Here is a 27,606-nt window from a genome sequence, read left to right as displayed (position 1 = left end):
CTACAAGTTGTGTAGATATTTGAAGGTTGACAGTTGTCTCAGATTATTGTACAGCATTGAAAATGGGATAAGATTAACACCTACGGGGAGAGATATTTATAGGAAACTAAAAACCAGCCTCTCAGAATCACAGGTAAAGGCATTTGCTGTCGACAGGTTGTGGAATAAAACTGCGCCTGTTTGTGAAACGTATAATGCTAGCTGGCCAACTGCTAATGGCTTATGAATACGTGTAAGTTATTTACTGTGTCATGGCTTGTGGAGAAATTAAATGATTTAACCTGGTAAATAAATAAGAAGTGAAAAGAAGGAAATTATGTAGATACGACGAGGAAGGCATTAGTTAGTGAGTAATGAGGCCAGTCTGGAGATTCTGTGGCGTGAAGTGTCAGTTTGAGTTTAATGAGGCAAAATCTTATCCTGTGTGACACTCTGCAAAAAATATTAAAAGACACGGAATGTTTAGACTAAGTAATGTCTCTCTTGGATGACCGAGAGCGAGGGAAGACTTAAAGGGAAGAGTGAGAAGGTGGGAAGAATATTTTGTTGTGTTGATGAAGGTGTGTTTTATTGTTAGTACTCAGGACTAGTGGGTTACATCACCACTTTGACAGAATAGGTTAGGTTAAGGTTAGGTTAAGGTTAGGTTAAGGTTAGGTTATTGCTCGTGGCCGAATTAGAGTTCTGGGTATGATCAAGTCTCAACAAGTATTGTTTATTGACTATAAATGACTTTTGTGGTTAACCTTGTTTTATGGATTGGTCAGTTAGAAGGGAGTCGTATTGTGGATGAGACATAATGAGAGGAGTCTATTCATGTTGAGTCTATCACAGATGTTGAGTCTTATCGGCGGTTGAGTCTTATCATGGTTAGATGAAGATATTTATTTCATGTTTCCTCACTCACTCACTCACTCACCTTTGTACTCGTCAACTACAGCTGAGATTTGAACAGATTGGGCAGGATTTTGGATTTTTAGGTTACATTGAGTCCATCCTGAGATTTGTGAAGATTAGGGAGGTGCTGGTCACGTACTGGGCGGCCGAAAGTCCCCAGACTCACGACCTAAAATATCCAGGACCATTAAAAAGTCCCCAAAACCCGACCCAAAATTTCGATGACACTTTAAAATGATAGAGAATATAAGAGTTGGGGGGAGGGAAGAAGAAGGAGGGAGGGAGGGGAATGAAGGAGGTAGTGAGGGAGGAAAGGAAGTAAGGAAGGACTATAAGGGAGGGAGAGAGGAAAGGGAGGGAGTAAAAAGGACGGAAGGAGGGAGGGACACACCTTAGCACAGAGCACCCTGGGAAATGACACCTTGGGACAGACACCAGCTGGCCCACCATAATACCACGTGAATTAAAGGTGTAAATACTACATGCCGTTTTTATAGTATGGTGGACCAGTTTGCTTTTAGCTATCTTACGGTGGACCAGCCTGGGAAGAGCGAGATGATAACACAGTGGACCCTGAACACACACATAGCGAGTATTACTGAAGATTTAATGCGAATTATTGTCTTTTCGTGTTGGGGAAGAAAAAATTGATATACTGTAAATTAAGAATGATGGGAGGAGGGCGACTGTCGTCCTTGGCTACCTGTGTCGTCCTTGGCTACCTGTGTCGTCCTTGGCTGCCTGTGTCGTCCTTGGCTACCTGTGTCGTCCTTGGCTGCCCGTGTCGTCCTTGGCTACCTGTGTCGTCCTTGGCTACCTGTGTCGTCCTTGGCTGCCGTGTCATCTTATTGCCCGTGTCAGTCCTCACACCTGTGTCGTCCCATACCTGTGGGCGTCCTGGCTGCCTGTGTGTCGTCATTGGCTCTGGTTCAGCTTGTCTCTGGCTGTTTGGTGTGCTGTTTTGACTGTCTGTGCTGTCCTGGTTGTCTGTATGTCGTCCCCGACTGATGTGTCTATTCTGGTTGTCTGTGAGTGTCTGTTCCTGTCTTGTGGTTGTCTGTAGAGTGTCTCTGTCTGTGGCTGTCTTGTGAGTGTGTCGTCCTTGTGGCTGCCCAGAGGTCTCTGTCTGTGGTTGTCTAAAGTGTCTCGTCTGTGGCTGTCTGGGTGAGTGTCTCTGTCTGGGCTGCCTCAGAGGGTCTCTGTCTGTAATAAGGTTCAGAGTGTCTTGTCTGTGGCTGTTCAGAAAGTGTTCTCTGTCTGTGGCTGTCTGTGAGTGTCTCTGTCTGTGGCTGTTCAGAGTGTCTCTGTCTGTGGCTGTCTGTGAGTGTCTCTGTCTGTGTGGGGGCTGTTCAGTGAGTGTCTTGTCTAGGCTGTCTGTGAGTGTCTCTGGCTCCAGGCTGGTTCCAGAGTGTCTTGCCCAGGCCAGCCCAGTGTAAGCCGTCTGTGGCTGTCTGTGAGTGTCTCGTCTGTGGCTGTCTGTGAGTGTCTCGTCTGTGGCTGTCTGTGAGTGTGTCGTCTGTGGCTGTCTGTGAGTGTATCGGCCTTGGTTGTGTATGAGTGTGTCGTCTGTGGCTGTCTGTGAGTGTATCGGCCTTGGTTGTGTATGAGTGTTTCATCCACGAGTGTAGGACAAAAGCCTCCTAGGACACACAATAATAAGAATTGTTTTAATAATTATTTATTCTTTATTAATTACAGTTTATGAACACTTCTATAACATGTGAAATATTGCACTTATTAGATCGTAACACTGCAATACCTAACCTAACCTAAGCCACGCTAATATATTTTTCACTTTAAGGGGTTGTCCAGGGGGCTTTTGTCCTAGGGGGCTTTTGTCCTAGGGGGCTTTTGTCTGGACCCCGTCGTTCATGGCTGTCTGTGAGTGTGTTGCCCTTGGCTGTCCTTGAACGTGTCTGACACATTATTCAAGGACGGCAAGAGTATGTGTTCCTACCTGGCGTATAATTATATATTCACCTGAGAACTCTTTAAAATTATTCGGTCAAAGGTCAAGGTCACATTTCTTAAACAGGTGTCATTTGGCACTTGTCTCATGAGCTAGCACTTGCCTTGTGAGTGAGTTGGTATTTATGTAAAGTTCATACCCGTCATAGACCTTAAAACACTTTCGTATATACCAAAAAGAAATTGTACACAACAGCCACATTCATCATCTCGTGCGGAGCGACAAATTATGCTACCCTGATAGATTCTCACAACTCCTATCTTTCCTTCCTCTCTGGTAAACCTTGCAAGACGTCTCCCACTGACAGCTGAGTTATGGGTGTGTCAGTCAGCCACCCGGGGGGCGGTGAAATCCTCAAACGATACGTAATACACGAACATCAATAGGATTTGTAGTTTGGCTGTATACTAAGGGAGAAGCCACACAAACACTGCGATATTTATGATGATAAGATACGGGACCTTGATTGCTATTTACTTTGTGTTTATTTTTATTTCTCATGTGACTTTACTTGTCTTATTTATTTTGTTTTATTTTTCTCAATCTCCCTCTTCTCTTTTTATGTTATTTTTTTATGTCAACGTGCAATAGTTTTTTCCTATTGTCTATTTTTTATTTAATTTTTTTATGGTTTTTATCTGTGAGTAAGTTAAGGAAGTCTTCTGAATGTCTTGTAAGTTAGGGAGGTGTTCTGAATGTCTTGTAAGTTAGGGAGGTCTTCTGAATGTCTTGTAAGTTAAGGAGGTCTTCTGAATGTCTTGTAAGTTAGGCAGGTCTTCTGAATGTCTTGTAAACGCTGGATGCAGAACAATTTATTCTCGTTAGTGTTATATTTATTGTTGTTAAAGGTGTTTGTAGAAGAACTTTAAGGCCAGTGCAGGAGAACACGCGCGCACACACACACACACACACACACACATACATACATACACACACACACACACACACACACACACACACAGAGCCACAGTAGCAAGTGAGACCCATATGGTGTACGAGGAACACAGTGTAAGGTATTGAGGAGATATTTTTCTTGGCTTGGAACATAACCTAACTTAGCCTAAATACAATACTGAACACGAGCAATATAAATAACCAAATAAGAACATCGTGAACATTTTTGGATTTTTTCAGGAAATTTCTACAATCTGAACTTAGACTTAGTGAACGGTGTTAAAAAACTCCTCGGCGTTTAAACACCTAAGTAATATATATATATATATATATATATATATATATATATATATATATATATATATATATATATATATATATATATATATATATATATATATATATATATATATATATATGTACGTGGTAAAAAAGTGTGCACTCGGTGTAGGAAAATAAAGAATAAATTTTAATCTAACTTAGCGCGAGCTTCCCTTTGAAGTTCATCGCGCCAAAGGTGCACCACGCCAAAGCGCTTCGTGTTGGAGTTTTATATTTTATTTTAGTACGCGTTTGTTATCTGGGAAAAGGAAATCGATGAAATGTATTGATAGGGATATATTTCACTTTTCAAACTGGAAAATGGGAAGCTTTTACAAACGTTTGAAACAGAAAATGGAGAGTTAGGGAGACTTTTAACACACAACATAGAGGGAAAGTTTGGTCAACTTATCAAACACGATATGGGGAGTTTGTACAGACTTTACAAACACAAAAACGAGAGAGAGAGCTATACAGACTTTTAACTTCGAAAACAAAAGAAAAGATTTTCAAAAAAATTTAGAAAAGAAAGTTTTGATTTTTGTTGACGACTTATGAAACATAGAATGGAGTGTTTGGTAGACTTTTAAAACTGTGAACTCAGGGAGAGTTTTACAGGATTAAAACAGAAAATGGGATGAATATCTTGTGTGTTTGTGTGAGAGAAAACGTGGAGAATGTTTTGATTACTTTTAAGACAAAGTGGAGTAAAGGTTTTTATATAAAAACATGGAGAAATTTCATATCTTGAGAATATAATACAAACAGCTTTTATTATTTCGAAATAGAAAATTAATAATTTTTTGCAGTCTTACACAGAAAATATAAAGATTTTGTTTTCCATAATCATATAGAGGATGGGAAGTTTTGGCACATTCCTCCAAAACAATAAATGCAACGTTTTTTTTGTCCTTAAAACGGAAAATGGTTTCTGTTTGATTATAAGAAATAGAGATTTTGTTCATTTGTTAACGAAAATACTTTATAATTTTTAGAATCGGGAAATGGTGTTTTTTTTCCAATGGACATAGAAAATGGACAAATGTTTATTCCTTCACAACGTAAAATGTAACATGTTTTCGCTGATACTTCTCGTTCAACTTTCTTTCGTGTATATTTTTCCTGGTCTGGTCACGAGGCCCTTTCGATTAATATTGGGGGTCATGTGTTTCAGCAATTTCTTTTCGATTTATTTTTTTTTCAACTCTTACAGAACCTGAAGTGAGGAATATTGCATTGATGTGTTTTGTGTTTGTGTTTTCTGTTTACTTCAGTTCCTGTTATCCTTTTCCTTGTGAGTGACACTATCTTCTTCTTCTTCTCTCCTTTTCAGTTTTATTTCTTACCCACTATTTTTTTTTCCATTCCTCTCTACGTTTACTTCTTGTCCGTCTCACATATCCATCTTTTATCATGTTTCTTTGTATTTACTTATCCATTTTATCATCCTCTTCTACCTCATGTTATTTATCTGCCATTTATCCATACAACTCAGCATCCATCTCTTTATCAATCTTATCCTTATTCATTCTTCAGTTGTTTCTTCTTTCTCTCTATCATTCGTTTACCATTATCTTTCATTCCACAAAGCCCTCCATTTTCTCTCTCATTCGGGCATCATCACCCCTCCTCCCCCTCCCCCTTTCTTCTTTCCATGTACTGAGTCTCTTCTCCTTCATTCTTCATTCATCCATTATCCTCTTCTCGTGTCCTCTCTATTGATTAATCATTCTTCTCTCTCTTGCTTATTCACTCCCCTATTAGATGTCTTTCCCCTCTTGCTCTCTCCTCTTTACTTACTGTCTTCATCATCCCTCACCTTTCTCTCCTTTCACATCCTTTCTCCTAGTGCGTCAGTTTGATTCCTCTTCATGCTTCATTTCCGTCAGTCTCCCCTTCGCTCTTCATTTGTGCCATCCTGTTTCTCAATCCCTCTTCACTTCACCCGTCCCTCTTCATAATCCCCCCTCCCATGTACCCACCTTTTCCCTTAGACTATCCCCTTTCTCCTCCTTTCGCACCCTCCCATCCTCTCTTTCCTTTCTTCTAAAACATCCATCCTCCCCCTCCTCATCCTCTCTATCTTTCTCTCCACCCAATCCTTCATCCCTCTCCCTTCTCCCCTTTAAAACCTCTCCCTCCCTTCCCCCCCCCCCTTCTACCCCCTTAAACCTCTCCACCCCCCGCAACCCCTCAATCTCTCTCCCCCTCCTCTTCCCTTCAAAGGCCCCGCCGGGAGCTGTGGTATGCGCAACGTCGGACATAAAATCGCTTTTTAGCTGAGAATGATGGCTAGGAGACGGTGGGCCGATTAATACTCACATTATCCAGACCGGTTTGCAATTACCATCAGATATATCCATCCGCAAGTGCTTTTAAGTTGACATGATTTTTTGAGTGATCGGTAGTTATTCTTGAGTGTGGGTTTGGCGTTACTGTTATACCGGTGTTATATATTTTTTTGCGTGTGGGAGGAGGAGGAAGAGGGGGGGGGAGGGAGGGAAACTTATAATTACTACATTAGATCCGTATGTACAGACAGACAGACAGACAGACAGACAGATATACAAAGGCACTTACTGTTGCATATCGCCCTGGGGGGAGGTGCACTTATAATAATAGGACATTAGATTTGTATGAACAGAAAGACAAACACACCGTTACTGAGAGAGAGAGAGAGAGAGAGAGAGAGAGAGAGAGAGAGAGAGTCATGTGTGTGTGTGTGTGTGTACCTAAGATGCTTGAGATACCAATGTTTACAGCCTTAAGGTGTGACTGACGGCTGAAAGTGTATCAGATGAGTGACCTGTCTGGGCTATGACTGAGTGTTCTTCATGGAACTACACTAAATCTCGAACCCTGTAAGCTCCAAACCCTTATGCCCCGAACCCCGTAACCCCCGAACCCCGTAACCCCCGAACCCGTAACCCCCGAACCTCGTAAATCCCCCGAATCCCGTAACCCCCGAACCCCGTGACCTCCGAACCCCGTAACCCCCGAACCCCTTAAGTTCAAAACGCCTCAACCCCAGTAAATTCCAAGCCCTTAAGCTCCATATTCCCGGAAAAGACTTGGATACTGTTCATAGGGTGACACAAAGGCCCGCAAGCCGTAGAAAGCCGTAAGCCCTGGACCCCGGAACAAATTGAGTACCCTACATCCCCGTAATCTTCCAAAGTCATTAGCCCCGAAACCCGGAACCGTGTCCTAGTTTTCATACTAATACCGTCGACGTGTTTAGATTGAATTTAGATAATGTGATAGATAGGTTAGGTTTGGTTAGGATAGGTTAAGATAGGATAGGATAGGTTAGGTTGGGTTAGGAGAAGTACGTAGACTAGGTTAGGGAAGATAGGATTTAAAGGTGAATTAATTTAGGTTTAAGTTAAGGTTAGGTTAAGTCAGGTTAGTTAGGTGAGGGGTAGGTTAGGTTATGTAAGATTAGGTAAGGTTAACTGAAGGGGTAGGTTAAGGTTAGGTTAAGTTAGGTTAGTTAGGTGAGGGGTAAGTTAGGTTAGGTTATGTTAGATTAGGTAAGGTTAACTGAAGGGGTAGGTTAGGTTAGGTTATGTAAGATTAGGTAAGGTTAACTGAAGGGGTAGGTTAAGGTTAGGTTAAGTTAGGTTAGTTAGGTGAGGGGTAAGTTAGGTTAGGTTATGTTAGATTAGGTAAGGTTAACTGAAGGGGTAGGTTAAGGTTAGGTTAAGGTATGTAAGTTGTTAGTAGATTGGGTCAGGATAGGATTTGGCAACAACACCTACAGCAGCAACAACAACAACAACACCTACAGCAACAACAACAACAACACCTACAACAAGACCAACAAGAGCACTACAACAACAACACCAGTAAGCAACAGCCCCTACAACATCAACAACAACAGTAACAACAGCTCCTACAACAACAACACCAGTGAGCAACAGCCCCTACAACATCAACAACAACAGTAACAAGAGCACCTACAACAACAACAACAGTAACAACAGCACCTACAACAACAACAAAACCAACAAGAGCACCTACAACAACAACACCAGTAAGCAACAGCCCCTACAACATCAACAACAACAGTAACAACAGCACCTACAACAACAGTATCTACAACACCAATAAACACAGTATCATCCGTGGCAGCAGCAGGAGGAGGACAACATTCCCCCAGCCTGACTCTTCCAGTTTTTCAAGGCATCTCTCTTGCTCAAACATTCACAAGAGGCACCGCCGTGTTGTGTGTAATCTACCCTCGCATAACATGTGGTAAAGTTGCTCTGCCGCCAAGTGCTGGGTTGAGGGAGGGGGGGAGGAGGTGGGGGAGGGGGCTGCTGCTACCTGCACTCAAAGGGTGCCCGACCGCCCACCTGCCTGCTTGAGTGAACCTGCCCGGCTACCTGTGCTGGCCGGCTGCCTTTATTGTGTTACAGGTGTCACACATTAGATTCGTTTGTTCTGTGGTCCAGGTGTAGGTCCATCATTAGCTGGTTTGTGTCGGCATTACCATATTAGGATTTAGAAATAAAAGTCGTTGATAATTAATATGTGTGTGTGTGTGTGTGTTTCGTAGACGGCGCTTGTACGAGTACTACACTGGTACAACGCAGCACAACACTGGTACAACGCAGCACAACACTGGTACAACGCAGCACAACACTGGTACAACGCAGCACAACACTGGTACAACGCAGCACAACACTGGTACAGCGCAGCACAACACTGGCACAACACAGCACAACACTGGCACAACACAGCACAACAGCACAACACTGGTATTGTACAACACTCTTATTATCCTCCCTCTCAGTATACTCACTACCTTCTCAGTATACTCACTACCTTCTCAGTATACTCACTACCTTCTCAGTATACTCACTACCTTCTCAGTATACTCACTACCTTCTCAGTATACTCACTACCCTCTCAGTATACTCACTACCTCATTACTGTTACACTGCCACCCTCTACACTCTTAAGGTTTTAAATGAAACGTGAATTATTATTTTGTTTTCATTTCCGCTGTAACTCACAAACGATAGATTTTAGCGAAATATCTTAAATGAAAAATTACTCACAATCTTTTATTATATGTCTTCAGGCACGATAGGAGGTCACTTCTTGTTTTGTTTCCGCTGTGTTGGACTCGAGGTCAAATTTAATACTCGCACTTATATTTGTAAGACCCGCGTAAAAATGACTGTTTTTAGTCTTAATTAGGAGTCTTAGTGTATATGGTATTTACTGTACTTGTAATTTACACCTGTACTTGTAGATATTGTCATTACATGGGAGTTACTGTACCTGTGTATTATACCTGAACGTTATGGTTAATTTACCTGTGCAATACACCTGTACTTTATGATAATGTCACTACATGGGAGTTAATGTACCTGTACCTAAAGTCTGAACCTGTAATTTGTGTAGCTCAACCAGTAATTGGTGTGTTATGAACCAGTAATTGATCAGTGACGATAATAATATCTCAATATTATGAATTAATTTTTTGAGTGAAAGTGAGGCCCATGGGCATAACGGCGGCCCCATTTGGGAGTGTGTGGGCCTACAGAGTATAACACTGTGTACTAAGTCATCAACAGGAGACAACATGGCCGGCACTGATTTTATTTCCGCTGCTGGATGGACTGAGGGTGCCTAGGGATTAAATTAGCGACCCTTTTGACAGGAGGCGCGTGTTGTAATAATAATAATAATAATAATTAGTATTACAATAATCTTATTATTTTGTATTGTGATTATTACTATTCTATCCATTAACGAACTACCCTATATGGCAATCTATAATCCATAATTGATTTCTACTACTGTGATATGAACCAGTTAATGGCCTCTATTGAAATGAAAGGACTCGATAAGTGGCCTCCATTGAGAGAGTTTAGTGAAGGGTAATATTCCAGGGATAAGGATGTTCACGGGTCATATATCTGGCCACACTGCTGACAATTGACAGACGCTGCAGAGGCCAATAGGGAGAGGGGGTGGCTGGGGACGTGGCTCTAGTATAGCACTGTCGGTCGTCTGGGGTAAAAATGTAGATCTCGTTAATTATTCCGACAGGTTTAACGCATTCACGATCATGTTCAGTGTGCGTAATATGCGGTGAATAGGTAGCCGTTTCCTGTCACCCTCCCCGCCTATCTGCCCGCCCATTCACACACCTACCCACCCATCTACATCGCCCTTTAGACCTCCTCCCGCCCAGCTAGCTTTGTTCTCATCCACCCACCGACCCACTACACCATTTTCCACCTGCCCCTACCCATCATCCAACCACCCAGTCACCCACCTACCCCATGCTCATCCAACCTATTAACCACGTATTCCTCCTTCCACCTCATCTACTCACCCTACTAAACCCACCCCCTCCCCCAAATCTACCCATTATGCCCGCCCTCCATCCACTTCACCCATTGCCCCATCCACCCCCATCACCCACATACTCGGGTCCTATCCACACCGTCCATCCTTTAATCCCACCCAGCCAACAACACGATCTAAAAACAGGTAAATTCTATATTTTTGAGACCATATTTACAATATACACAACTCTATTGAACTATAGACAATGCAGTATACAATAGAGAAGACAAAAGGAAAATACATAACGATGCTCACACACACACACACACACACACACACACACACACACACAGCACTAAACCTTATTACACACACACACACACACAGCACTAAACACATCGATACATTTATTTGCCAAAGACACATTACAGTATGTATACGTATATTATGAAAATATACCCATTCACTGATTATAGATTCAACCTGCACATACACACACGAGAGAGAGAGAGAGAGAGAGAGAGAGAGAGAGAGAGAGAGAGAGAGAGAGAGAGAGAGAGAGAGATAACGTTGTGTGTGTGTGTGTGTGCGCGTGTGTGTGTGTGTGTGTGTGCATAAAACAGGTCAGCTGCAGTTTTACCGCTTCTGTGTAAAATCACCTTGTGTTTCCTACTTTATCAAGAGTAATTAAACAAACTCAATACGGTTTTTAATGTTATATTTTCTTTACTGCTAACGAAGAAAACCCAAAATAAACAAACAAGTACAGATTGTGGGGTGATGGTAGCGGGGCAGCGAAACAGCCTCGAGTGATGGTAAGGGGAGGAGGAAATGTTGGGGGAGTAAAGGGGGAGGGGGAGTGTGGTTAAGGGGGTGTGGGTGGTAGGGGAGGAGGTGGTTAAGGGTGCTGAGTGAGTGGTGGGGGGAAGTGTGAGGATGGGGTGGTGGGGAGTGTGGTGGAGGTAAGGGGTGATGGGGAGTGTGGTGGAGGTAAGGGGTGGTGGGGGGAGTGTGGTGGAGGTAAGGGGTGATGAGGGGGTAAGGGAGAGGTGGGGTTAACTATGTAAAGTGTGAAGGAAAATGACAATTAAGAGAGCGATAATTACCACACAGTCCTCGGTCAGGTGAAGCAGCCATCAATTATCCCGGCTGGTACAATTAGTCAGTGTGTATTATTCTCAACACGAAGATTACCTACAAGAGTTACCTCCTCTCTCTCTCTCTCTCTCTCTCTCTCTCTCTCTCTCTCTCTCTCTCACGATATTTGCCTTACAGTAAATAACTACAATTATATTTGGTACACAAAGCTATTAAATTAAGACAGGTCATATTTTATACTTGAGCTGTAAAGGTAATTATTTCTTACACTTGTTCATTATCATCTTTGTATTTCCACCACCATTTGTACATTCCTGGTCCTCACCCAGCCATGGCGGCCAAAGACATCTTGACCCTAACAGCCTGTCCTTCTGTCTGCCTCTCTCTGTCTGTCTTGTCTCTTCGTCAATACTCCCGTTTCTTCTGTCCTTGAGGTAACCAGGCTAACTCCTGCATGTTAACGAGGTATCTGGAGAATGAGATTATAACCATATTACCCCCGTTTTTCGATGAAGGGGACGAGTCTGTTCTGGGAGAGTGTAAAGAAATTGTATATTATCTCTGAACGGTGGCTGAATGGATAGAGCGCTCGCTTCATGCAATAAACTTCACTAGTTCGTGCCCAGATCACCCCTAGGTTCCACCCAGCTGTGAACAAGTAACCTATCTTTATGGTTAAGGAAACGAAGGCGGTCGAGTGCAGTGCCGGCCATCTGTTTCCTGTTGTACCAGAGGCTCAGTAGTCGGTGTTGTTTCTGACTCTGACGGACTACAGGCCTACAGGATCCACTTTTACGGGATATTTAAGTAACAAGAGTCTTTTTTATATAAAGTACATTATGCCTTCATGATATATAAGACAGGAATAACTGTTAATGAATGGTCAGAAGCTGCCTATAGTCTATATTTATTATTCACGAACAAAATTGATACTTGGTAAACTTGCCACTGACTCCATTTAACTTGGTTGTTTAGGATTTTCGATGCCTATCAGTTTGACATTAAGCTCATCGAGTTTCAACTGATTAGTACAGTAAAAAAAAAAACTAATCCACCTACAATGACTCACCCGTGGTTAGGTTAGATTAAGTCAAATTAGGTTAGGTAAGGTTTGGTTAGTTTTAGTAAAGATTGTTAGGTTAGGTCATATTAAGTCAAGTTGAGGTTAAGTTTGGTTAGGTTAGGTTAGGATAGAATAGAATATAGAGAAAACTAAGACCATTCAGGGAAACCTCATATTTTAATATTTAATCCAACATTATAAAGAATGACTTACTTGATAATATACAATGACCTTGGTTGATCAGTCACTTTATGTCAGATATTACAACAGCTTCCTCCTCCACCAACTCCTCCTCATCTCCCAGCTTTCATCATCTTCCATCCACTTCTCTTCTCCTATCTCCACCTCCATCTGCTCCTTCTCCTTCCTTCTCCACCTATTTCTTCTCCCCCTCCTCTTCCTCCACCTACTTCTCCTTTTACTCCTCTTTCTCCTCTTCTTTCCTCCTCTTACCCCTTTTCTCTCTTCCTCCTCACTCCTTCACACCCTCAATTCTTGCTTGTTTCCCCCTCCCTCGCCCCCTCCACACCCTCCCCTCACCCTTCCCTCATCCCCTCCTCTACCCCCTTCCTCACCCCTCCTCACCTCATCCCTCCTCCCCTTCCTTCTCCCCTTCCCTCACCCCCTCCTCACCTTCCTCACCTCCATCCCTCATCCCCTCCCTCCACCTCATCCCTCATCCCTCCCTCACCTTCTTCTCCCCTCCTCATCCCCTCCCTCATCCCTCACCCTTCTCCACCTCATCCCTCACTCCTCCCTCGCCCCCTCCCTCCTCCCTCCCTCGCCCCCCCTCCTCCCACCCCTTCCTTCTCCCTCTCCCCCTCCCCCTCTCTCACCTCCCCTCATTTCCTCCCTCACCCCTCCCCTCGCCCCCTCCCTCCACCCCCCTCCCTCACCCCTTCTCGTCCCCTCCCTCGCCCCCTCCTTCGCCCCCTCCCTCGCCCCCTCCCCTTACGCTTCCCTCCCCTCACTCCCTCCCTCTCCCCCTCCCTCACCCCCTCCCCTCACCATACCCTCGGCTCCTGTACAGTCTCAGGCTTTCCTCCTCATCCTCCACACCAGGCACCTCGTCCTCCCACCAGGCACCTCCTCGTCCTCCCACACCAGGCACCTCCCTCGTCCCTCCCACCCAGGCACCTCCTCGTCCTCCCACACCAGTCACCTCCTCGTCCTCCCACCAGTCACCTCCTCGTCCTCCACACCAGTCACCTCCTCGTCCTCCACACCAGTCACCTCCTCGTCCTCCACACCAGTCACCTCCTCGTCCTCCACACCAGTCACCTCCTCGTCCTCCACACCAGGCACCTCCTCGTCCTCCACACCAGGCACCTCGTCCTCCACACCACACAACTAAAAAAATCACTCAGTTCCCTGGTTACACTTTGCTCACTGACTCACGTGTCTGATCAGTGTCCGTGTGGGCTTGTGTGTCCACCAGCCGTGTTGTTATGTGCGCTAAGAACGTCACGTAATCAATCGGAATGAGTGTGTCAGAGATACGTGGGCCGTAAAACTGCTCTACCGATTGTTTATGACCAGAGAAAAAAATAATTACACATTATCATAAAAGAATCAATTATGGTTTAATCTTGTAGTAGTTGAGCAGGGAATTGAGTCTTATAAAGATCATTGTCCCTTGTATTAACCCTTAAGAGGCAGGAGATTCTCGCAGCTGAATAATATCCTCTGACGTTAAAGGGTTAAAAGTTAGTGAAGAACGTGTGTAGGGTAGAGTAGGTTAGGTTAGGTTAGGATTACTAGGTTGGGTTAGGTAAGGCTAGATTAGGTTAGGTCAGGTTAGATTAGGTCCCATATGCCTCACAGTGAGGATGCAACACATGAAAGACTTAAGCCGTCAGTACAGAAGGATACAGTGTGGCCGGTACTGTAACCTACCACCTTCCATACCTGTAAGGTTAGGTGGTGGCGCCCTTGTTCCGTGACTCGAGCCAGATGCCGTCGTACTGAAGGTCAAGTTCATGTTAAAGGTCAAAGGTCAGAGCATTGCTTAAGAATACCAAATGGATTAACCTAACCTAACCTAACCACATGTAATATAATCACCAAACACGGTAAGAGTATCGGGCTGCTTATAAATTCGATTGAGATGTGTTAGTTTATACGTGTTGTATGTTATTGTCGTGTGATGGCTAGTGCTGTGTGTTTACTGTATAATGTGTTATGTATTGTATAGTGTTATGTAGTGTTGTCATGTGTTATGTAGTGTTGTTATGTGTTATATAGTGTTATGTGTTGTCATTGTAACAGTCACGTGTGGTCATTCTTATCACGTACAATTTTCCCCTCACATATAATCATTGGTGTCATATTCTGGTTGGAGCTGCCATAAATTACCTTCTGTGTTCTCGTGGTATTTACTGCTGATCATGTGATTATAACATTAGTAATTGATTTTGGGATCACCTAAAGATGAGCCCCCGCCCCCCCTCCCCCTCGCCCCCACCACCCTACGCAGTTTAATTCAGGTGATGATTAACACTATCTGGAGGCTGAAGGGGCAGGTGTTGGTAGATGTAGGGGCAGGTATTGGTAGATGTAGGAGCAGGTGTTGGTAGATATAGGAGCAGGTGTTGGTAGATGTAGGGGCAGGTGTTGGTAGATGTAGGGGCAGGTGTTGGTAGATGTAGGGGCAGGTGTTGGTAGATGTAGGGGCAGGTATTGGTAGATGTAGGAGCAGGTGTTGGTAGATATAGGAGCAGGTGTTGGTAGATGTAGGGGCAGGTGTTGGTAGATGTAGGGGCAGGTGTTGGTAGATGTAGGGGCAGGTGTTGGTAGGTTTAAGAAAACACACACACACACACACATACACACAACAGAGACGCCACACAAAATACAACGCTGAAAAGCGACGGGAATTGCATCTTCTGTTTCCAAGAGGAGGGAATTAGGGAGACCCAGAGTAAGATTATGCGCGGAATGAGGGCCAGGCGGCCTTAACTGCCCTGCCCTGGGTAATAACTTGTTTAACTGCTTACGTGTGTGGAGTGTCTATCAGTCTCAAGCCCTTGAGAAATCTTTGACATTTAGAGGTGGTAGACGTGTGTTTCTTGGGTGGTTGAAGGAGGGGGGTGATTGACAGGGTGACGGATAGGGGTATTTGGTGTGTGGTGGACAGGGAAGGGTGTGTTGACGGGGAAGGGGGAGGCGGTGTGTGGTGTGGTCGACCTGTTTCTTGTGTTTGTTTAAGGGGCAGGGGGCGTGTGTTTGAAGGGGAGGGTGTGCGTGTCTGAGGGAGAATGGGCGTGTGTTTGCGGGGGAGGGGAGACGTTGTGTTACCAAAACCAACCCAAATCAAACATTTTTGATGCTGGTGTTCTGAGTTGAAGTGGGGGACACGGTCATTAAGGTTAGTTGAGATGGTTGACACGTACATTTAGGTAGGTTGAGATGGGTGATATGTATCTTTAGATTAATTGAGGTACCCTTACGGCAGTTTAGGCAATTATATACACCACCTACGTGATTCCCTTACGACGAATGGTGACGCAGCTATTGCAGACTGCCTGTGTCCTCTTGGATTTTAATTTGGAGCCGAAATTGGAGTCAAGGGCGGATGTAAGAGCATATTAAGCAGCTGTGATGAGTTTACTGCTGACAAAGCTCGGTTGGCATGCGGCCCCCACCACCACCACAAGGCTGCTACTAGGCTCTCTTGTCCACCATTCCACTCACTTTTGTTGTTGCCCTGACGCTCACTGAGATGTCTGTTTGTCCGTTCGTCCTGTCTCTTTCTGTCTCTCATCTTATATATCTATTCAGTCACCTCATTTAGTCTTTAGCTTTATTTATTTATCTATTTTTTAATTGTCTTATTTCTATTTATCATTTACTTTGTTACTCTGGGAACTGTTACATGTGTCTGTCTGTCTTTCACCGTCACATCTTTACTCTCACACTCTTTAGTTACTGTCTCCTCCTCTCCCTTTTTCTCGTCTCCCTCTCTTCAACCTTTATCATTCTCGCTTATTTTTCCTGACATCTATTTAGCGTTACATCACTTGTCTTGCGTGGGATCCTCTTGTACATATCATGCCGGCGTGTTTAATCCTAAGTGTGTACATTCGAGTGACCTTTAGTAAACATGTAGTCGCTGGTGATGGAGTTACCAGGGCAGCGCCAGGGAGCTCGGTGAGAATGAGAAATCAATCGACTCGTAAAGTTGTGTGTGACCGGTTGGCATAATGGTATGTGCCAAGACCAGCTCTGCCCTCACACACACACACAGTGATAAAGGCAAGTTAGTGAAACTGTTAATATGATTGGTATAAAGTCCCTCTGTGAGTCAGGAACTGATCTTGGCAAATGTAAATAAAACTAGGAGGAATTTTTATTTGCACAGCTTTTATTCCTGCCGGTTTTATACTCTTGCGCAACGAGGAGGATGACAGACTGGATTCTTGGGTCGTCCTCCGCACCACACGCTTCGCTCACCACCCACAACAACCACACTACTGCTGCCGGGACACAAGGAGGTAAAAAAAGAAACGAAAATAAGAACTTTATGTATCTTGTACTTGTAAGGCGATGAGGTTTCTTGAGGGAATAAGTTAAGGCATTCGTTCAAATACATGACTACTTGTGTATATGTGACGGTAAGAGCGCTGGTGGCGCCAGGACAGTGGGCGGGACTTACTGCTCCTCGCCCACCACTCAGGTGTCAGCCCGACACTGACGTCATGAGTTGTGGGGGACCAACTGGCAAATGGAACATTATAATGCGGCACTAAACACCAGTATATTTTATGATGCCTTCACATGAGGCAGTTCTCGGCAGTAGCTAAAGTTTGGTGTCCATAAAACTGGCTCTTCAACCCGTAGTTGCATAAAGGAAAAGGAGTAACTGTTGACACTGATAACAAGGCGGTCCTTCACTCATTTAGGCTCCGCCTACTTACCCGTAAATTTGACAAGGTTGACAAAATGCGACGATAAGCATTCTTATCATATTATTAAACCAGTTCCCACGCTATCACCTTATCATTGTCACCTTTTACTTCATTATAGTTCATATTTATACATGTCTGAAATCGGACGTTTCTAAGTTCAATAAAGTGACAAACTTAAGAGAGACCTAGATAGATGTTAGTGAGGAAGAAGAATGAAAGTTATTACACACTTGGCAGCACGCGTGTCTCCCGCACCTCAGAGGAAAAAGGCCAGTTGGTCGTTGCTTACAGAAGTATTATTGACATTTACGATGTTTGTCTTGTTCTTTATAGGAAGCAGGTTCTCCGGTATCAGGCGAGGCTAGTGAACCACTCAGCATCATAAACTCTACATGAATCATTCAGCATCCACAGTCTCCAGCGAGAGATACGGTCAAGCGAACTGTGCCCCATAAATTGTACGAGTGGCAGAAACAGCTATAAATCCCGGGACAAAGGATCAAGAGAGGAGGCCATGCATATGTTAGCCCGGCTCAGGTTATCATCCGCAGCCTTCACCTCACACACCTCTGCTGTTGACGTTGTTAACAGTTGTCTCACTACCTCCAGCACCTCACTCTCCCATCTCACTCCCTTCCCTTACATCACCCCCTTCCCTCCCTTAGTCTTACACTTTACTCCTCCCCGACACTCCTTTAACTCACTTCTGCACCTGCCTCCCCGCACCTCACTCCCTTACCTCACTCCCTCACCTTACTTCCTTTACCTCAACTTCCCTCACCTCATTCCCTCCTCCCTCACACCTGCACCTCCCTCACCACACTCCCTCACCTCACACCTGCACCTGCCTCCCCACACCTCATTCCATCGCCTCACTCCATCACTTCACTTCCCTCAACTCACATCCTCCAACTCACTCCCACCCCCCCCCCTCCACTTCATTACACCTTCGTCGAAGTAGTTTTGCGGAGTCCTCGTCAGATTTAATTACACGTCCTATTTTAGTGTCATCAGCAAATATACTTATGTTGCTGTCTACGCCGACATCTATGTTGTTTATGTATCAAATATATAGTAATGGTCCAAGTACTGAGCCTTGGGGAACTCCACTAGTGAGGTTACCCCAATCGGATTTTGTGCCGTTAATGCTTACTCGCTGTTTTCTGTCCTGTAACCACGCCCTAATCCATTTTAGAATATCTCCTCCAATTCCACGAGCCTCCACTTTTCGTATTAGTCTTTCGTGGGGGACTCTGTCGAAGGCTTTGCTAAAGTCGAGATATACATCATAATCGTGCCCCTCATCCACTGATTCGAAAACAGTTGAAAAGAATGTTAATAGATTAGTCAGACATGAACGCCCATTTGTGAAGCCATGCTGGGAATCATTGATCAACTTGTGCTGTTCCAGGTGATTTCGAATAGAGTTTGAAATTATTGCTTCCAGTAATTTGCCTACAATTGATGTTAGACTGAGTGGACGGTAGTTATAGGATAGTGATCTATCTCCCTTCTTGAAAATCGGTATCACATTCGCTATCCTCCAGGATTCTGGTACTACACCCGTTTTTAAGGACATGTTAATCAAATTTGCCAAGGGCATACTAAGCTCTACCTTACATTCCTTTAATACCCTGGCAAATATCTCATCGGGACCTGGTGACTTATTAGGCTTTAGTTTGTCTATTTGCTTGTTACCATCGTTACTATCTCGCTTAATCTATTTTCTCTCGCTGTTTCATTACTTAACGCTGTCCGGGCTTCATTAACACCGTTGGGGCTTCAATAATTAACACCGTTGCTTCATTAATTAACACCTTCGTCAGGGCTTCACTAATTAACACCTTCGTCGAGGGTTCATTAATTATCATCTTCGTCGAGGCTTCATTAATTAACAACTTCGTCGGGGCTTCACTACTAATAGGAGATGGGTCAGGAGATACCTGCTGAGGGGGAAGGGAGGACCAATTGTAGGGGGAAGGAGGGACCGGTGGAGGGGAAGAAGGGACCCATTGAAGGGGAGAGAAGGTTATGTCTACTGTAAAGTGAAAATAAAGCCATCTTGGATATGTTAGATTCAAAGACCGATAAACGACCACACCTCCACCCCCACCCCCTCCACCCCCCACCCCTACCTCCACCCCACCCCTACCTCCACCCCCACCCCACTCCACCTCCACCCTACCTCCACCCCCACCCCTACCTCCACCCCCACCCCTACCTCCACCCCACCCCTACCTCCACCCCTTACCTCCACCCCCCACCCTTACCTCCACCCTCACTTCCATCACCTAAAATTCCTCCACCATCCCACCCTTATCCCCATCAACACCCTGACCTCCACCTCCCTTCCACCCTCAGCCCCACCTCCACCCCTATCCGGGCCATCCCCACCCCAAGCCTCACCTTCACCCCATCTATCCCACCTCCATCCCTCACCCAGAGACGTCTTGTAAGATAATAATTGATGGAAAGACAGATTTTCAATAAACATTAAGTATGGTTTTATTAACAAACTGCAACTACATTGTATATTTTATGATTCTGTAATAATGCATTATTTCAATTCATCAAACACTATATGAAAATCACCTGGTTGAATTATTTCTTGACTGGCAAGTTAAAACCATCAAGTCACTCAGTTTGGTTTGCGTCATTGTGCTGCACAAAGAACTCTTTATAAATGTCAAAGTAGAGAATGAGCGGTGACACGACCAAGAGGAAACTGGAAAACCTGTATAAACTACATAACAGTAATTTAATATATGTTGTTGTGTCATCCCAGCTCACTCTTGTGGGTATAAATATAGTTAATGTAATTTCTGTTAACAAATGCCGCGTCCATTCATGGCAGAAAAGATGGTATTCAAGCTTGGTAGTTTCTCGAAGGTAGAAGAAGGTCTGGAAAGTTTGCAGTCTTGAAGGATTCAGTGGAACATAACAGTGACTTATCTGATGTATTAAATTTAGTTATCAGTTCAGACAGCGGAAGGTAAACCGCTTCACCATGCAGACAAACTCCCAGTGATGAATGTTTCAGTTTGTCATTGGTCATTTATGTGTGTGTGTGGAAACTTTATGTGAACGTTTCTCTGAGAACTCTACTCCAATTTGTCTAGCAGTTGTCAAATTGTTCTTCGGATTTCCTGTCACTTATTTCATGAATCACATCCTCAACCTTAACTGTCGCTGCTGCCGTGTTGAGAATTGGAGTTTGTAAATTATTGGAAACTATACGAGAGAATTTCAAGACATCTCTCCACAACCAACACCGCCTTTGCACCCACCACTACTTTTACAAGTACCACCACCACAATCACTACCACCTCCACCACCTCCACCACCTCCACCACCACCTCCACCACCACCTCCACCACCACCACCACCTCCACCCACCACCACCCACCACCTCCACCACCACCTCCACCATCACCACCTCCACCATCACCACCTCCACCACCACCTCCACCACACCACACTCACCTCCACCATCACCACCTCCACCACCACCACCACCACCACCTCCCACCACCACCTCCACCACCACCACCACCACCACCACCACCACCACCACCACCACCTCCACCCACCACCTCCACCACCACCACCACCACCACCACCACCACCACCACCACCACCACCACCACCACCACCACCTCCACCACCCACCATCACCTCCACCATCACCACCACCTCCACCACCACCACCACCACCACCACCTCCACCACCACCTCCACCACCACCACCTCCACCTCCTCCACCACCACCACCTCCACCACCATCACCAATCTCTCTTCTTCCTACTCACAATCAATCCAATCCATCCATTTTCTACTTCAATCCATTTATCATCCTCTCTATTCCATCCATTTCTCCTTACTAGACCTCTCTCTCTCTCTCTCTCTCTCTCTCTCTCTCTCTCTCTCTCATATGTCAATAAGCCCAGTACCAAATTTATTCTTCAAAACCTATATCATATTTTCTTTTTCAATTCTTCTCAATGGAATTTGATTATAAAGAATATCCCCACCGTACGTAGATAATGTTTTATTATTAATGATATACGCTTAACCTGACCGAAATTTGTTTTCATTTAGGGGGATCTTTAGCATATAGCTTTAGTGGTTGTCATGATGGAGTGGCTTAGACCTCTCACATCGTTGGTTATTGGTGATTTTTGCTTTGATCTTCAAAGCGTATGAGGTGCGTCATTTGCACACTCATTACGTGTCACCTGGCGGGGCTGTATTGTCCAGTGCCATCGTGTTTTGGGTGATAGGAAGGTTCTGTGTTTTTATTTGAAGAGAATTTTTGAAAGGGATGACTTTTGTGAAAAGGTCAGTTTTGTTTTATGAAAATGTCAGTTTTTCTGAAGAGTTCAGCTTTTGATGAACATTTCAGTTTTCAGCGCTGGTATAATGATAGGTGTGTGTGCGTAGGTGGTGTAATGCGTCTAGTGTGGCAGCATTATGTTAGCGTTAAAGTGCAGGCACTGCTTGTTTCCTCGTTTTCAGCTACCGCCGCTGGTTAGCCCTTGTGGTGTGAACAGGGAAGTAACTTGCACAAGTCTTCACCTGACAGTAGACAGCCTCTTCACCATCAAGACTCCTGCTGTGCCTCCTCGTGGCAACACACGGTAACTGGGTGCCTCGTGGGCCCAGGCTAGACCAGCAGGGGATCTCGGAGCATTAGAGGGTCTCAGACGGACGGCGTATAGGCCCACTGACAAGTGGACACGTCCTGGCGCCTACCAACCACTGCCTTACGGGTAAACCTTGGTAGGTATAAGGCTATGGGAGTAAACCCCGAACGAAATATCTGCCGTGGAGCTCCGCATAAGGCAGACATAGCTCCAACAAGACCCCAACGGCGGTATAGACAGAAAAGGTGACCAGCATAGGAACCCAATGACAACACCGGCGGATGAGGGCAATGCATAATGGACAGGCTACTAAGGCGAAACCCAAGAAACTGGGCTATCGGCAGTCCATTGCAACTCTCCCTCTCCCCAGTCGTCGCAACACTTGCACCACTGGATCAGGAAAAGGGAGAGCCAAGATGTGTGGCTGCAGTCTGCTCTCCTGCCTCACCACACAAATCAACCTATGTGCAGCCATCATCCAGCTCATCATACTTCTTATCATCAAAACCCCTATACCCCCAAAAGTCCTATGGCGACTGACGAGTGGCGACGGGGACAGGCAGAGATGACTGCTGGGAGTCTCTAGTCACAACTCTGTCCAGGGGCAGCAAAGATAAGATGGTCGTTTAGGCACTGGGATCTAGGCAGAAGTGCAATACGGTCCTATCTATGCGACTGAGCAGCCCTCTCGAGGACCAAATCTGCTCACTCCACATGGGGAGGGGGCTAGAAAAGGTACCCTTATATAGCCTGCCTAAAGAACCAACCTGATTGGGGAACCGCACCAAGTAAGGTCATCCTTATGAGGTCGAAAACACCATCATAATCACAGATCAAAACAAAAACAAACTATGCAACCTCTTATGGTCGCTGCATCGAATGTCAGGACCCTTCTGGATACTGGTACAAATGAGCGTCCTGAAAGAAGAACCGCCCTTGTGGCAAAAGAGCTGACTAGGTATAACATCGACATAGCAGCCATTAGTAAGTCCCGGCTCCCAGACGAGGGTCAACTCACAGAACGGGAGTTTGGCTATACCTTCTTCTGGAAGGGTCAGCCTTCTGCGGGGAGAAACCCCATTTATGGAGTTGGCTTTGCCATCCGTTAATGTATCCTGCGTAGGCTAACTGAATTGCCTGTTTGGATCAACGAGTGCTTCATAACGCTCCGAGTCCCACTGAATCACTCACGTCATGCCTTCTTCATTAGTGCATACGCCCCAACACTTATTTAGGTGTTTTCAACAACTCTGTAGTACAAGGCCCTTGGCTCCTGAAATAAGGGTGTGAGAGCAAAAGTGACACGAAGAATTTTTAGATAGTTTATAAAATTCTCAACTTTTAACGATCCAAATTATTGACGATCAGCAAATTATCAAAATTATAATAATAATAATAATAATAATAATAATAATAATAATAATGATGATAATAAAAGTGAAATTAATTAATATGTCCTATTTTATCTACTTCCAGGCAACATGGCAGTAGGGGAAGAACAAGCAGCTGACTCTAACCTCCCCTCGTCCCGCCCTGCTTCCCCCAGCATCCCACACCCCCGCCACCACCCCTCCCCCATGCACCAACCCCAGCTGTTCCCCCCTGGACTTCTGCCACAAGATCTCGTCCTCATCAGGCGACCCCTGACTCTTCACATCATAAAAGGTAAAATATTAATGTCAATGTAGTTTGTTAATTTTGGTTTTAGATGTGGCAATAATTTTTTTTTTTTGGACATCCTCTCCTTCCCAGTGCCATCTTCAGGAGCCGCGTGAAGGATATATGAAAAGGGGTACTCAGTGGTTGCTTATTTTATGTATTAATTTCTTTCTTTCCTGTTTTCTTCGGGTGATATCTCAGGCACCTTTAGAGCGAGGAGGAACCTGGACACACTAATGACTAAATGTTTTGGTTAAACTAAATATTTATAATTTTTTTGTCCCATATTTTGTGTACATTATCAGTACCACTACTTGTCTTCACCGGTCATATTATAGATGAGAACAAATAAGTATAGACTGTACTGTAGTCTGATACAGGCATCTTCCCGTTATGGTCCAGGATGGCCTGACAGGTGTTGCACTCCTCTTACTTATCATTCAACAGGTAGTGAGCTTATCTTTGCTGCCTTTGTAAACATGCGTGTATATCAATGTTGCCTGTCTGTGTGCGTGTTTTTATCCTTGTTGCCTATGTATGTATGTATGTGTACAGTGTGTGTGTGTGTGTGTGTGTAAGCGAGCCACATGAACGGGCTACAGAAGCGGAGGTTTTAGTTAATACTGGCTGGGTTGGGCAAATATTTACATCAATTACGGTAAAGGTCTACCTGGCCCCGGTGACTTTAAGACCAAAGTGGGAGTTCTTTCGACCACTGTATATTTTATTTATTTTTCTAGACTCGATCCATTGGCGTGGGCGTGAAGGGGAGGGTTGTGGGTAGGGGAGGGGTTGAATTGAAGGGGAGGAATTGGGTAGAGGGGAAAGGGTTTAGTTGAAGGGGAGGCGTAAGGTTGAGGTGGGAGGGATTGGAGGAGAGGGGTTCAGGAAGCAATTGAGGGGGAGGGGTGGGGGAAGGGATTGAGAGGAGGGGGTAGGGGAAATGATTGAGGGGGGTTGGGGAAGGGATTATGGAGGAGGGGTTGGAGGATGGGTTTGAGGGAATTGGTTGAGGGAAAGAAGGGATTGAAAGGGAGGAGTTTAGAGGGATATGGATTGATGGGGAGTGGTTAATAAGAGAGGGTTGAGTTGAGAGGGATTCAGGGCCAGGAGAGACCCGATGAAGGGGGAAGGGAGGAGGACCAATTGAGGGGGGAAGTAGGGCCCATTGAAGGGGAGAGAAGGACATGTCTTAACTGAAAATAAAGCCATCTTGGGTACACTGATTTTCCGAGAGGTTGACAGCGACGCCAAGGAAGATATTCTTATAATTAGTTATGTTATTTAAGGTATAGAAATCAGTCGAGTTTACTCCGAATAATACGATACAAGTCGCTTTAAGTGTTGTGGGGAGGTTGTAAGTCAATCAAGTAGGTTGTAAGTCAGTTACGTCGGTTGTAAGTCAGAGGTTGTAAGTCAGTAAAATAGGTAATGAGTCAGTAGAGTAGGTTTGTAAGTCAGTTATGTAGGTTGTGAATCATTAAGTTACGTTGGTTCCGAGTCGGTTAAGTTACTCGGGTAAGTCAGTTCTGTAGATTGTGAATCAGTGAAGTAACGTACAGGTATGTTATAAATCAATTAGATCATAAACTTAGTCAGTCTAGTGTAATTCACTCTTGGTTTCTCCATTAACTTCCCCATAGTTTAAGTTAACACTAACCTGAGGTACAGAGACTGACATGTACTTATTTTCGGTCACAAGAAATGGGTAAAGTAACATTTTTAGCCACCTGTTTTTTTTTCCAATCCAAATATACGAAAAATGTGAGCTTTACAGAATTTTGTGCTCAAGAACCAAACGTAGACAACCAAGTATATAGGAAAGGTATTTTTATTGATTTCTTATTGTAGTATATCTGTAAAAGATCAATAATTTTTCAGTTTTTTTTTTCTTGGATTAATATTTTTTTTTTTGTCTTTTGTCGACTTTTTCTTTCTTCTGGGGTAATATTTTTGCCATCATGAGGAATAATTTTCTTTATCTTGAGGTTATTCTCCTTGTGGGATATAATTTATGTATTTATATTATTTATTTATTTATTTATTTATTTATTTATTAATTTATTCCCCAACACAAAACTTATACCATACATAACTTTATTGAAATATGATTACCGTTTTTTTTTTGTCAACTAATTTCCTCCATAGAAGGTTCACTTTAGCCAATTAGTCCACTAATGATTTGTTAGTAGTTGAGAGAGGAAGACGAGAGGTAGACTTTCTGTAACCATTAACGGGGGTTAGGGAGGAGGAGGGGGGTAGGGAGGGAGGGAGGAGGGGGGTTGATGATTGTGAGGAGTTGGGGGATGGGAGGGAGAATGAGGAAGTGGTGGGTGGGAAAGAGGGCGGATGAGATGAGGGTGGAGAGTGTAAGGTGGGGGAAGAGGGGGAGGAGGGTGTTGGGACGGATGGAATGAGTGGGGGGGGATTAGGAGAGGGGGGTTAGATAGGGGGTGAAAAAGTGGAGGGTGAGGGCACGAAGGGGTGGTATATAAAAGTCTTTGAGATTATTTTTGAAAGGGGAATTGAAAAGGGATATGAATATGGATCTTAAAGAAAAAATAATATTACTTTTAAAATAGGAATTAAAACTGAATGAATAGAATAATGCAAAGGAACACACAAAAAAAAAAGGGAGTCTCCTACTTTTATACTGGGAAGTAATTCGAGTGAAGAGGAAAGGAAAAAAGTGGAGGAAGAAATGGTACTTTTACAGTAGATTTGAGAGGAGGAGGAACGGTGATGAAGGGACTGTGTGTTTTATGGTGTGTGACAGAGCTCAGGGGGTAACTGTACTTTTTATGCTCCATTGGATTGTAGGAACCTAAAGGGTGTATATTGAAACAGATTCTGTCCGTTTGTCTGTCTTTCTGTCTGTCTGTCAGTTTGTTCGTCTGTCCGTCCGTTAACAAGTTTTCTTAAAGAGACCTACAATTATATATCGTTTCTCACCTGTTTTATTTTTTATTTTATTATTATTATTATTATTATTATTATTATTATTATTATTATTATTATTATTATTATTATTATTATTATTATTATTATTATTATTATTATTATTATTATTATTATTATTATTATTATTATTATTATTATTATTATTATTATTCCCCCAGCCCCCGATGTTTACTATAGTATTTTAATCAATAGTTTCTGTATTTTAATGTCTGGTGTTACAAGTATGACAATGATGTCTTGAGCAACACTTATTAAGACGTGTTAGATGGGTTGAGGGAATATAAAATGGATTATAGTGTGGGCTGTGAGAGGCTGAGAGGAGGGAGAGGGAGGGAAGGAGAGAGAGAGGGGAGGAGAGAGAGGGAAGGGAGAGGAGAGAGAGAATAATTTGCCTCTCGCCCCGGGTGTCTGCCAGATGGTCCTCCTCCTCCTCCTACTCCTCCTCCTCCTTCCCTACCTCTTCCTCCAGTGTGAGGTAATTAGTGTGAGGCAACCACCACCACCACCTAACCCGGACATCATCATCTCTGGTCTTATCAACTTTTAAGAATTTTTTCCTTTGTATAGTTTTTTAATATTTTTTTTATTAATTTGTTTTTCTTTTCCATCTACATCCATCTGTTACCTATCTCCCCCTCCTTCCCCCTTCCACACTCACTCTTTTGCTCTCTCACCCATTCCACCGTCCCTCATGTATTCTGCATCCCATTCTCTTCATCCACCCTTGTTCTCACTCACGCTTCCTTCCTTCTCTTCCTCCTCCTCTCCCTCTCCCTTTCTCTCCTCTCCCACACTCTTTCATCCTTTTCTCCCCCTCTCCAAACCCTCCTCTCATCTTCTACTGTACGTCTGCATTTCATCTTCCCATCTCTTCCTTTCACCCCC

General features: G+C 44.1%; 1 protein-coding gene across 1 annotated transcript in view; it reads right to left on the bottom strand.

Annotated features, from left to right (window-relative positions):
• Positions 1 to 1,615: 1,615 nt before the first annotated feature.
• The window catches only part of LOC121859909 (proteoglycan 4-like), a 38,969-nt gene continuing 12,978 nt past the window's right edge, over positions 1,616 to 27,606 (bottom strand). The window contains exon 3 of the mRNA XM_042356863.1: positions 1,616 to 2,100. Coding sequence (XP_042212797.1) covers positions 1,616 to 2,100 — 485 coding nt within the window. The remainder of the gene's footprint in view (positions 2,101 to 27,606) is intronic.

Source organism: Homarus americanus, unplaced genomic scaffold (assembly GCF_018991925.1).
Source record: "Homarus americanus isolate GMGI-L3 unplaced genomic scaffold, GMGI_Hamer_2.0 scaffold5198, whole genome shotgun sequence".
NCBI lineage: Eukaryota > Metazoa > Arthropoda > Malacostraca > Decapoda > Nephropidae > Homarus > Homarus americanus.
Note: the sequence above shows the minus strand (reverse complement) of the source record. Positions and strands in the feature narration are given on the sequence as shown.